Below are 14,173 nucleotides of genomic sequence, written 5' to 3' on the forward strand. Positions count from 1 at the left end.
TTCCGTACATGATAGAACACAGCTTTAGTGATGCTTTTTATGTGAGCATCGAAACATAAATGTGAATCAACCAGAACACCAAGATCTCTGACCACTGTGTCAGGTTGGGTAGGAAGACCACCAAGGTTGAGGTTGTCAAACTTATTTTGAGTCGCCTTCGGACCAGTTAACAGTACTTCTGTTTTTCTGTGTTTAAAATAAAGAAATTATTTGCCATCCAGCACCGGATATCTAGTCGACAGTCTTCTAACTGAGAGCTGTGATGCATCATCCGGCGTAACAGATATATATAACTGTGTATCATCAGCAAAACAATGAAACACAACACCATGATTTCTGATAATATGAGCAATATATACAGTGTACAGTAGCGGCCCAGCACTGATCCCTGTGGGACACCATTGTAGGAATATTTAGCTCAGGTAAATTGTAATATCTCCACCAATATGTTTTTTGAAATTAATTACATTTGAATTAATCATTATTTAATGATGTTTATGAACTAATTGTTATGCCGAATGGTTGATTGCTCCAAACTCAATTGCAAATCCCCGTGAGTCTGTTAATGTGAGACTTACATGGGATTCACTAGTTACCAGTATCGCTTAGTAACCTGGGTTAGAAGGCTCGTCCAGCGAGCTGCATCACCAGGTAATGTAAACGATCGGTAGCGAAGCTCCCCTCACGTCCAATGAGAGGGAGTCTCACGATATTTCAGGCGAGTTTGAGGTTTTAGAGCTGAGTAGCCAAATCGCACAGAGGCAGGACTATTGTGAGCACTCAATGAAGAGGCTGAAGTGGTGTAAAACTGGAGTGATTTTCCATCGGTTTGATACCAAACATGCCATACCAGCCTAGCGGTTCACACCGAATACCATCTGTAATGATTAATTAATAATTACTTATATTATGTCATTATGTTATATTACTCACACCAGTCCCTGGTCTAAGTGGTCTAGGTTGCACCTCAATCAGAGGTTACCCTTTATACAGACATTATATGACATATTCTCATGTCATCAGCACATCTTACCCTTAGATAGGCATGGTAGAATACAAAGATCAGATAAGGACTGCTGAGGAATGTGGAAAAGAAAAGGGGGACGAAGGTTTGTCAGTCAAAGAAAAAGAATCTTTGAAAGTTAGGACACATTACAAACATGACCTGTCTGTATATTGAGACTAGTAGTCATGGGTAAATAAATAAACAGATATACAACAGCCAGACTTAAAAGAAACTTTCTTTAGGGTGTTGGGTGAGTGGTATGTAAGGCAGGATGTCTGGGGAGGGGGTTGTGTGCCAAGTCGAGGGACCCCTGTCCTTGAGGTCCACTCTGCTGTCTGTAGGTCGGTAAAACTTTGAGCAATAAAAGTTGGAGTGCTGGCCTCCCTTGTTATCTGTTTGTGTTTAAGTGTGTCTGTGTGTGGGGTCACGAACCCCCCCTTTGAGGCCTAGGCCAATGTGTGCCTCTCGTACCAGGGTAGGCCTTGTCTCAGGCCACCTGGAATTTAAGCTTTGTGATATGTGCATGTGTGATCCTACACCAGATTTAAAATGGATAACCTTAAAAGGGAAATACTGTTCTGCAAAGCAAGCACAGTTTGTGGAAACACGACCCTAAAGTCATAAAGCAGGTTAACAGAACTGCTTAGGTTGTTAAAAAGAAAGGAAGTTGGTTTACTTGTTTGCAGAGTGGAGGGGGTCTTGGCAGTATTAAATAATACCTGCTTATGTTTCTAGTAGAATAGATTACTGTAATGCCGCTGGCGGAGTGTTAACACGCACCGGTCACAGGGATCACATCTACAACGGGCCCAGAATGCCGCTGGCGGAGTGTTAACACGCACCAGTCACAGGGATCACATCTACAACGGGCCCAGAATGCCGCTGACGGAGTGTTAACACGCACCAGTCACAGGGATCACATCTACAACGGGCCCAGAATGCCGCTGGCGGAGTGTTAACACGCACCGGTCACAGGGATCACATCTACAACGGGCCCAGAATGCCGCTGGCGGAGTGTTAACACGCACCAGTCACAGGGATCACATCTACAACGGGCCCAGAATGCCGCTGGCGGAGTGTTAACACGCACCAGTCACAGGGATCACATCTACAACGGGCCCAGAATGCCGCTGGCGGAGTGTTAACACGCACCAGTCAGAGGGATCACATCTACAACGGGCCCAGAATGCCGCTGGCGGAGTGTTAACATGCACCAGTCACAGGGATCACATCTACAACGGGCCCAGAATGCCGCTGGCGGAGTGTTAACACGCACCGGTCACAGGGATCACATCACACCTGCTCTCACATCCCTGCACTGGCTTCCTCTGGCTTCTAGGATTGATTTTAAAGTTAATTCGCAAATATTTACGGGGTTTAGCTCTGTCCTGCCTCAGTAACATGACTGTAAGGTATGTCCCAGGCAGATCAGTCAGATCATCCGGCAGTAATTTACTGATTATTCCTAGAACCCGGCTGGGGAGGGAGGGGGCAGCTTTTAGTTACTATGGGCCCAAACTCTGGAACTCTCTCCCAGAAAACCTGAGAGCTACTGAATGTCTCAGTACTTTCAAAACGAGGCTGAAAACGCATCTTTTCACCACCGCATATAATTATCTATGATGATCAGTTTTATTATTTTATGCTTTTATTAATATCAGTAATTGTGGGGGGGCGGTCGCTTCCCCCAGAAGACATTGGGGCTAGAGGCCCCTTTGAGGGAGGGGCCCCTAACGAGGACATGGGTGGTTAAAGTCCTTTATGATGGTATTTTTTTAATTTTTAATTTTATTTTACTAAAACATTTTTACACTTTTTTTCACTTATTGTTATTTATTCTGAGCTTATTTAAATTTCTTTTTCTTCTTTTTAAATGTTTGCAAAACACTTTATAAACGCTGTGGTTAAAACGCTATATAAATAATGACGGATTGATTGATTCAGACACATAGATGAGAGAGAGAGAGAGAGAGAGAGAGAGAGAGAGAGAGAAAGAGAGAGAGTCTTTTTTTTTTACTTTTAACCACCTTTTTTAAACAGTTAGCAGCCAATCCTAATCACAGCCCGAAGAGTAACTCAGCGTGAATCACCAGGCAAAAACCAAAACTCCATCAGCAGAAATAATCAGAGGTAGGGCTGGGTATCGTTCCAAAATTTTCGATACCGATACCCTGAATTCGTTACCGGTTCCGAACGATACTTTTTTCGATACTTTTATTTTAAGAAATATGTTTTAACAAGATTACATAACACGTAATCTCAGAGAAACTTTGGTTTTATTTTTTCAGGATGTTTGTGACACTTTTCACAGCAGGCTTATCTCTAAGACCAATAAACAAAGGAACAAAAGCACAAAATGAACAAAGTGTAGTTAGCACAATATATCAGTGCAAACCGTTTTAATAAAGTTCAAGCCATTTTAAGTCAATCAATTTTAAGTATTTGTGAGGCTCACTGCTGCTTAAAGGTTTAGTTCACCCCAAAATAAAAATTCTGTCATTAATTATCTACAAATGAAGATATTTTGGATTTAATCCAAGAGCTTTCTGATCCTCCCATAGATAAATTGTTGAATAAAGTTCTTTTTGTTTACTTTGCACACAGAACTATTCTCGCAGCTTCATATATTTATGATTGAACCACTTATATCACATGGACTTATTTTGACTATGTTTTTGGTTCCTTTCTGGGCATTGAAAACTGCATATCCAGTAAATCTATGGGAGGATCAGAAAGCTCTTGGATTAAATCCAAATTATCGTCATTTGTGTTCTGAAGATAAACAAAGGTCTTATGGGTTTGGAACAACATTAGGGTGAGTAATTAGTGACAGAAGTTTCATTTTTTGGTGAACTAACCTTTTAAGATCACCTGAAATCACTCAACAGTTCTTCTTCAGAAAAATTAGCATGTCTGCTTTTTCAGGAGACAGACAAGCCCGCTCCTGGCTGATAATGTCCCCAGCAGTGGAAAATGTACGCTCTGAGGGTGTGGATGACGCTTGCACGCAAAGATACCTTGATGCCAATTCTGAAAGCATTGGCAGAGTATCCTTCATGTCCCACCACCAGGTTACTGGACTTGCTGAGGACAGTGTAGACGGAAGCAGTCTGTACTTATTTATCTCTGCCTGAATCCTCTCTGTAGTGCTGCTGACAGTGGTCTGCATTCTTGCTTCAACAGCCATGTCCTCCACAGCTCCTCAAGGGCAGAAAGCTTTGGCCTCTTCTATTTACAAATAAGTAAAGAAATAAAGAAAAATATAAAACTCTATAAAGATAAATGCAAACAAGCTAATAGGAAAAAATAGGATTTCTTTATATTTTCTTACCAGTGCTGTTGCAGATGCACTGTCTTCATCAGAGCTGTCATCTTGGTTACCTGCTCTCTCTTCAAGTGCCTGTTCTATCTACTCAGTCGGAGTCTATATTCAATAACAAAAATAGGTCACACATATTGATCTACAATTCAAGAGGAGTAGAAGATTACCAATATGAATTAACACCTGTTCTGAGGTCCTTTTCATTAGATCCTCCTCCAGTCTGGTCTACACTTCATTTGTCACTTTTAACTTGAATCTGGGATCTAAGGCTGTGCCCTCCTCCAAAAACTGTCTGATATTGCCATCCTTCAAGACAAAAACACTATGAGTCAATCACTGAATAATTCTAATGAAAACGAGTCCAAATTCAACAGGATTACACTGCACACCTGGTATCTTTTTGAGAGGTCATTCCAGATAGTGTCCTTGATGGTCTTTGTGAAGGAGTCCTCTTTATTCACTGTGAAGTGGTGCTGGAGTTTATTTAAGAATCTGACCCAAAGTTGGGCTCCTTTCAGCAGAGACGCAGAGGGTTGAAGTGTAAAGTATCTTTGTAACTTTGACAAACTCTTCTGCTTTTCTAAAATCCTCATCAGAAACTCTCTGCAGTCTGTAAAATATAATCACATTCTTTAGCTGGACTATAGATTCATGAGCAAAATCATTCACACTGAAAATGGCATTTAGAATAAGAACTGGAGGTGGCCTGGATGGCAGGGAACTGCTCCAGGAATTGCTCCACCATGAGGAATAAGCTATTCCACCTTGTTTTCACATCAAGGATGACCGCATGTTCTGGAAGACCTAAAGTGAGAAAGAGAAATTCATGTTTGATAACCACACACACACACACACACACACACACACACACACACACACACACAGACACACACACACACAAAGTGGCTATTTATTTGCAGAAATGTTTTACAGCATGATTTAGCAAAGGATTTTATTAACTTTTTGGCCAAAGAGTTTTGCACTATGGTTCATCTATTCTGATTTCTACCTACCGAGAAGACGCTGCTTCTCTCTAAGGACAGGTTTAGCCAGGCTGGATCTTTTCAGCCACACCACCATTGCTCGGATCCTTCCTGCCCACTGTGAGACTGAGGTAATTGTGTAAAGCTTCTGAGCAGCAATGAGAGAGTGAGCAAAGCAGCAAATATTTTTAATACTCATCTTTTTTACTGCTACATCCAGGTTTGCTGCATTGTCCACTGTCACAGCAACTACTCTGTCCTTTATATTGAATTCATCAAGAATATCTCCTATCTCTTCTGCTACAATGTCCCCTGTCTGGGATGTGTATACCGACCTTGTATGTAGGACCTTCTCTTTCATGGAACCCTCTCTCACATAGTGAACTGACACTGTCAGGTAGTGGTCCTGTGCAATGCTGGTCCAGCCATCAGCAGTCACAGCCACATCCCTCACATCTTGCAACTCTTTCTTGACATTTTCTTTTTCAACTGCATACCATGCAGGTATGAGTGTATTTGAGAGCATGTCTCGGCTGGGGGACTGATATCTGGGGTTTAAGGTGCTCATCATCTCCCTATAGTTGACATCATCAAACACAAAAAAAGTAAAATTACAATTATTTTATAATTGTTGCTAAACTTTTTTTTAAAAAAGTTTTAAAAATTATCTAGGTTAAGACTACCTACAAACCTGGCCAACAGCCTTAATGGTAATATTACAACATAATTTACAGCTTACTGTACTTACCGCCACCATGAAGCCTCCACAGTAGAAAAAGGCAGTAAACCTTTAACAATAAAATTTGTAACGGCCCTGTGGCATTCATCTTTCCTTTCTTTGTTCATTTTTACTTTTTCTGCCAGTGTAAATGGATTATCACTTGATGGTCTCCTAATTTCAGGGTCAGCACGAGCAGAGACTATAACATTAATGTGAAGAAAACATGAAAGCTAAACTGTTAATGCAGCCAAGGATAAGGACATTTAAATGTGAGGTAAACTTCATCATTTACTTTTAACCTTAAAGCATTTTAGTATCAACTTAGCTAGGTATTTAAAGTCATCGAAACAGTACATAACGTTACACAGCATACTTTAGGTCCGAAAAAGGATTAATAAATTGACCCCGCACAAACTTAAACTTAACTTTAACGGTGCAAAAGCTAAAAGTTAGCTGATTTTGTATGTCTGTTTACCTGTCGGAGCCCCAGCCATCGCGCCGTTATCCTCATCAGTCATGGAGGACGACGCTTGTGGCGGGCATGTTGCTGGAGGCCCTGAGTCAGAAAAATACTGAGAGGATGATGATGACTGCACCGGCGTGATCTTCTTGCAGTCAAACACGGAGCAACTTTCTGCTCGTAAATTAATTCCGTGTACTGTCAGGTGTTTTATCATATTTGACGTGTTGCCAGTCTTGGACGCGATAACCTTTTTACAAATATTGCATCGCACGCTGTTGCCGTCAATCATAATGTAGCCATACTTTTGATCGCTTAAACATCGTTTGCGTTAAATTTATGCTATGATTTAAAGTGTAGTATACATTACAGCCTCACATATATACTATAGCAACAACTGCAATAGTAGCCTAGTGCTGTGTGATGCAAAAATGTCGAGAAAGAGAAAGTTGACTCTTGAAGTTACCGGGGAGGAGAATGTCGGTTCAGTTTATCTACCGGCAAGTCTCCATTTCTTCTTGTTATCGAAATGACAGGTCTCGCTACTCGCTTGTCATTGGTCAGCTGTCAAAAAGACGCTTGACGTAGGACGTTCTTTTCAGAAAAGTTTAACTTTTTTCAACTTGAAAAGACGCTCTGAGCTGCAGAAAAAGACGCCGGCGGTGGCGTTTAAAAAAGCGGTCAGGACTCTTTTGAAAAAACGGTTTACTCCATAGGGTTATAATGTAAAGCAGACGCTGGCAGTTTGAAAAAAGACGCTAAGCGTGAACATAGCCTAAGGATGCCGCACATTTTCTAGCTCACTGACGTTGACAAGATTATACCCTTAGGTATCGAAATTTGGTACCGAACGAAAATGATTTTTTCGATACTCGATAGTATCGAGACGATTCAGTCGGTGCTTAAAAAGTATCGAACTCGATACCCAGCCCTAATCACAGGTCCCTTTTCGAAAACCCATTTTTTCCGAAAAACAGCCAAATTGTCCATCACCTGATGAAACACAAAGTCCACATGAACACGTGACTCCACCAGGGTCTTAAACAAGTCCAACACATCAATGTCCTGACCCTCCTGATGCAGACGTAGAGTCTTCCAAGTGGACAACATTTATCCATTCGAGGTTTGGAACATTTACAACCAAAAATAAAACAGCATCAGTGAGTATGATCCCCAGACCAGCGAGCCAGTGACCCAGCAGCCCACTCAGTGGTGCCAGTCTGACACAATGACAGAAGGTATGGAGAACAGTGTCACGCTCACTACAGTACAAACACTGAGACACAACATCAGTGAGTATGATCCCCAGACCAGTGACCCAGCAGCCCACTCAGTGGTGCCAGTCTGACACAATGACAGAAGGTATGGAGAACAGTGTCACGCTCACTGCAGTACAAACACTGAGACACAGCATCAGTGAGTATGATCCCCAGACCAGTGACCCAGCAGCCCACTCAGTGGTGCCAGTCTGGCACAATGACAGAAGGTATGGAGAACAGTGTCACGCTCACTACAGTACAAACACTGAGACACAACAGCAGCATTAAACCGAGACACAAAACTGTATGTGAGCATTATGCAGTGCAGGATTCTCCACTGGAGGTCCCCCAAACGTTTGGGAAGCCGTCTCTTATAGAGGAGCCTCCATGACGGCAAAAACTCCCCTGGAGCAGCAAATGGGCCTCCACTTCGTATCTGGCCTCCCTTTCAAGTAATGAAAGAAAAAAGACTTAACGGCAACATGGTACAGGAGTTTCTTCCCTGCCAGGGAGAACCGGATATTCAGCAAGTACCGGAAGGAAAGTATGTGACCAGTGTCACTGTGATCAACAGCCACCAACGGGGTAACACACAGTTCTGGGAAGGAAGGGCAGGTCGCACCTCGACCCGGAACCCACTGTAAATATTCCTGAAAGGTTGGGGGGAAAAGAACCTTCAAGTGCATGTAAAGGTTCCCAAGCAGCCTCACAGACCAGAACCCCACTTGGGTAGCAAGTGAGTCAGGTGACAAAAAGTGTCCAGACTCAGCATGTAAAATATGTTTTACCCTTGTGAGCCCCAACTCCACAAGTATCTTATCGACTGAATTTGTAAGTGTCAGCCGCGAGGAAAAAAAGGAATCATTAAACAATGGTTCCTCGAGGCCATAGTGGTCATTCTCCATCCATGCCACCCGGAACAAGCGCCAAGCGTTCAGCACCGCAGCATAAAAACCACTCACTCCAATAAGCTGAAGTGCATCTCCAGAAAGTAAAAACATTTGTTTATCATATGCAAGGCCTCCGCAGCTGCGGAGCAGGGCGAGGGCCACATGCATCTACAGCAGGTGTTCGGTGCTGTAAAGCAGTGTCTGTGCACACTGGAGCCTCATCCCCCTGACCTCGCTCAGCAGATGAACCAGGCCCTGCCCTCCCTCAGACACTGGCAAATGAAGAATCCCCGAAGGGAGCCAGTGGTGCCCATTCCAGAAGAAATCAGTAAACTCCTTCTGGACCTGATGCAGCAGGTCCATCGGAGGATCCGGCACCATGAGTCGGTGCCACATCATGGAGGCAGCCAAACTGTTAATCACCAGCACTCTCCCTCGATATGAGAGCTGGGGCGGAATCCACCTCCAACGCTGAAGTCGTCCAGTAATCCTGTCAACCAATCCGCTCCAATTCGTATCCATGAAGCGCTCAGTTCCCAGGTAAAGACCCAGTATTCTGATGCCATCCTTGCCCCATACACACTGCTGTGGCAGCTGAGGAGGGTCCCGCCCGGACCACTGGCCCAGCAGGTACGTGGCGCTTTTGCTCCAGTTGACGCGAGCGGAAGAGGCACACTGGAAATCGCCAAGAAGTGCTGTAAGCACCTCCATATCCGTGTTGGACCTGATAAAAACAGTGACGTCATCTGCATAAGCAGTAAGTGTAACTGTCACTCCTCCCCCAAGGCTGATGCCAGGTACCGGTGCTCCCTGGAGACGCCTTCAAAAAGCCTGAAGCAGCGGCTCCACCGCCAGTGAGTACAGCAGCCCAGACAACCCACAGCCCTGCCGTATCCCTCTGGTGACAGGAAAAGGCCTGGTGAGAGAGCCATTAATGTTCAGGAGGCTCCACACATTGGTGTACAAGAGTCTAATGTAAGAAACAATCTTTGGACCAAAACCAAAATCTTGAAGGGTCTTAAACGGAAAGGTGTGGTCCACTCTGTCAAATGCCTTTTCCTGATCTAAAGAGACCAGACCTACGTCCAAACCTCGTTCTGACACAAAAGACAAAAGACCTCTAGCTAAAAAAAGGTTATCAAAAATTGAACGCCCTGGTACACAGTAAGACTGATCACAGTGAATGATCGTCGAAACACATGTTTTCAGCCGGTTAGTCAGAGCTTTGGACTAGATCTTATAATCCACACCGAGAAGCGAGACCGGCCGCCAGTTCTTCAGAAGTCCCAGATCCCCCTTCTTGGGCAGCAGCGTTAGAACAGCCCTCCGGCAGCTGGATGGAAGAAGGCCCATATCAACACTTTCTTGAAAAACACAGAACAAGTCTTCACCAATCAGGGGCCAGAAACATTTCTATAATTCCGCGGTCAGTCCGTCCAGACCTGGTGCTTTCCCGACTGACTGCTCATGGACAGCAGCAGTAAGTTCTGTCAGAGTCAAAGGCTCTTCCAGCTCATGTCTGTCTGCGACTGAAAGACTTGGTAAGTCCCAAAGAAACTGATCAGCCACTGTCTGATCACAGGCCTCAGCACAGTGGTTCTCATGAAAGGCTATTGTGTGTTAAAATCTCGTGCTTGTCATGTGTACTACACCCATCGGGGAGGATCAAGTGGCGAAAGGGCTCTCTCTCTTCCCTGTGCTTCTCCAATCCAAAGAAATATGCGGTGGGGGCGTCCATATCAGTCTCCTTCGTATAGCGGCCCAGGCCAACGCTCCAGCCCCTCTCTCCACCAGAAGGTCTTTCAACAGGAGTCGGTTCCTCTGCAGGGCCTCAGCATCTCCCACCCTGCCAGGCTCTGCTCCTGTGCACAGCCGCAAGATCTCATCCTCCAGTCTTTTAAACCAGTTCTGTAGTTCAGTCTGGAAATATGCAGCATAGTTCTGGCAGAAGAGCTTAATTTGCACTTTTCCGACATCCCACCATTGACTGAGGGACTTGAATTGTGATTTTTTCTCCCTCCACACCTCCCAGAAGTAGAAAGATCGTACAAAGTTGTGGTCCTGAACTAATTTATTACTACAACGCCAGTAACAATGTTGGGAGGAGAAATCAGTGCAAGAGAAAGTGACTCACATCACTGTGAGTCTCTTGTAAAAACACAACATCTACCTTTTTTACAGCAATATAATCAAACCACGCAGCTCTTTTAGTAGCATTGCGACACCCGTTAATATTTAGCGAGTCAAAAATCAATGAAGCCATAAAACTGGTAAAAAGAGCTGATAAAGGACAAGAAACATAGAAGATAAACCCTCTGTACTACTAGCGGTGGCGTAACACACTCCTAACAGTGCTCATCAGCTTCTTTAATCTGCACCGCTTCTGTTTATCAAGCTCGTCAAAAGTACATTTCCTCATCGCCATCGTACATGAAGCTAAAAACAGTTTCAAATCAGGGAAATAGCACTCTATCTTAGGTTTTCTCTGGCCTTTAGTGCTGTCCAGAAAGAAACAGATCTGCTCAAGAGAGTAAACCTTGGTCCTACCTACAGGGGTGCTGGAGTCCATGGAGGCCTGTGAGTCTTCCAAGTCATCAGCCAAACTCTCTACGTCCTCATACAGTAATCTTTATCAGAGTCACTCACCGCGCCGCCGCCAGCAGGCCCTGCTGCATCCGGGCCCGGCTCCTCTGTCAGTCCGCCATCCTGGCGTGGCTCGGGAGCAGGGGGCAGTGACTACAGGAAGGGGGGGCTCGTCCTCCCGGTCCCCACGGTCTGAGTCCAGGTCCGTTACTACAGTATCGGCGCCCCTGCGGTGCTCGGTGTCCCGCACCAGCACCGGGGCCTCGCACCCCTCCTCGCGCTCCCCCGGGGGGGGGTCCCCTCGCGGGCAGGCCTGCCGCACATGCCCAAAACCACCGCACGCAAAACACTTCACACTCTCAGAGCTGTTAAAATCATATAAACTTTCCCCTCCACTGTGATCTTAACAGACACGTCCAGGACCTCCTGCGGCGCTTTAAGAATCATAAATGTTTGCTGCCTAAAAGACAGGAATCATCCTAATCAACTTCCCGTAGCACCCCAGAATGTTAGACAGTAGTTAATTTCTAATAAATGGGGGAACATTAGATAAAATATTAAACATAAATAAAAAACATTAGATTTTTTTGATGGGCTTGATAAAGGCAATACCTGTACGAATTCATCTTTAATGTTGAGACCACTTTCTATGAGGTCATCAACTATGGAAACATCTTTTAAAAAGATCACAATAGCTTTGTTCATTCAGGAAGCTGAAACAACATTAGCGGCTCCAACTACTTCACCGGCCGCGAGCAGACAGTCCTCCACCGAGACGGCGGGGTCAGGGACACACTTAAAGCCGTGCCTGAGACTCAGACACGAAAAACTGAGTTGGGAAGCTCAAAATTCCCACCAGAAAGCTGCACTTGAATGGCTGACATTCTGGCTGCTGACTCAGTGATAGAAGTTGGTGATGTGACAATACTGAACTTACAAGAATAGCGAACGCATGGTTACTGCAATGGACAATGCTTGTGAAATTCTGTGCAATGTTTCTTTTTAACTGCTTCAGAATCTTAGGCTGGAAAGCTGAACTGAAAGCAAATCATGAATCCTTCTGTTATCTTGCTTTGTATGTAGCCTAAGCGCGTTTCCCCAGCAAAGACGATAATCGCCTCTTAGTCACTGTCAGATATCGACACCGGGATACTTGTCTGATTACGCTCATTACCGATAATATCGTCATATCACCCAGACGTAATTGGTGATTTGACATGTTCCCAGGTATAACAATACAGGGAGAAAAAGGATTTTTCTCATGGGATCAGGAATCCAAGTGCCAGTTGCTGCTGCATTAGCTGCTGGGAATGTTCACATCTCCTCCTTTCAGTGTTACGTGTCGAGTGTAGGGACACCTGGCAGAAAGATGACTAAGGACTGCACTGGAAGCACTGGTCTGACTGTTTTGGGAGGTTCACGTCCATCTTGCTGTTGATGTGTTCCTATATATTCCTGTATATTCTGTGATTTTTGGCTGGAGCTTGTACTTAATGTTTTTACCTCTAGTTTTGAGCAAAGATGCACTGACTCACAATTAGTGATCATATGACTGCAGCAGATTGTCAGGACGCACAGAACACTCTGCAGACTATAATTCATTTTGAAGTGTAAGCTGTGCTGCTAATTATACTGAAAACAAATGCTTATTGTAATGCTTTGTATTTTACTAATGTGTCGGATGTGTATATGTCTGTGTCTTAAAGTGTTTTCTGTTTCAGGCTGAACAGCTGTGATCTCATAGATAAACACTGTGAAGTGCTGTCTTCAGCTCTAAGATCAAACTCTTCCCCCCTGAGAGAGCTGGACCTGAGTGACAATGACCTGAAGAATTCAGGAGTGAAGCTGCTCTCTGCTGCACTGGGGAATTTACACTGTAAACTGGAGGTATTGAGGTCAGTATTACTGGGTATTCTACACTGTAAACTGGAGATACTGAGGCCAGTATTGCTGGGTATTCCACACTGTAAACTAGAGATACTGAGGTCAGTACTACTAGGTATTCCACACTGTAAACTGGGGGTACTGGGGTCAGTATTACTGGGTATTCCACACCGCAAACTGGAGATACTCAGGTCAGTATTACTGGATATTCCACACTGTGAACTGGGGATACTGAGGCCAATATTGTATGGTATTCCACACCGCAAACTGGAGATACTGTGGCCATTATTACTGGATATTCCACACTAAACTGGGGATACTGAGGCCAGTATTGTGGGGTATTCCACACCGCAAACTGGAGATACTGAGGCCATTATTACTGGATATTCCACACCGCAAACTGGAGATACTGAGGCCAGTATTACTGGATATTCCACACTGTAAACTGGGGATACTGAGGCCAGTATTGTGGGGTATTCCAAACCGCAAACTGGAGATACTGAGGCCATTATTACTGGATATTCCACACCGCAAACTGGAGATACTGAGGCCAGTATTACTGGATATTCCACACTGTAAACTGGGGATACTGAGGCCAGTATTGTGGGGTATTCCACACCGCAAACTGGAGATACTGAGGTCAGTATTACTGTGTATTCCACACTATAAAGAGGAGACAGTGAGCAATAAGCTAAGGGAAAGAGAGGAGGGTGTAATATTCTTTCATTCAAGAATAAGGCGGACCCCAGACTATGGAGGTATATCCAACTTTATCTCGAGAACACGTTGTCACCTAATGAATACACTTTTTAACAGCCATAGATTCACTCACCCGTGTTTACCTTTGCTCAATATATTAATATTGCCCCCTACAGTCTGGGCTGATTCTTAATATAACATTCCAACATCTACTACATTTCTCCCCCCTTAAGCTAACATATCCCCCTTAACAGTTTTTTTTTATTTTTATTATTTTTTTTTAATAAAGATATATGAACATATAAAACAGAATAAAAACTAGACATCACAATACTGAACCGTACCACCACCTTAGGTTAACCAAGA

At 44.1% G+C, this 14,173-nt stretch overlaps 1 protein-coding gene across 1 annotated transcript in view; it reads left to right on the forward strand.

Moving 5' to 3' along the window:
- The window catches only part of LOC125723380 (NACHT, LRR and PYD domains-containing protein 12-like), an 83,235-nt gene that overhangs the window by 32,581 nt on the left and 36,481 nt on the right, over window positions 1–14,173 (forward strand). Inside the window, exon 11 of the mRNA XM_048999913.1 lies at window positions 12,946–13,119. Within this exon, the coding sequence (XP_048855870.1) occupies window positions 12,946–13,119 (174 nt within the window). The remainder of the gene's footprint in view (window positions 1–12,945; window positions 13,120–14,173) is intronic.

Source organism: Brienomyrus brachyistius, unplaced genomic scaffold (genome assembly GCF_023856365.1).
Source record: "Brienomyrus brachyistius isolate T26 unplaced genomic scaffold, BBRACH_0.4 scaffold48, whole genome shotgun sequence".
Classification (NCBI taxonomy): Eukaryota; Metazoa; Chordata; class Actinopteri; order Osteoglossiformes; family Mormyridae; genus Brienomyrus; species Brienomyrus brachyistius.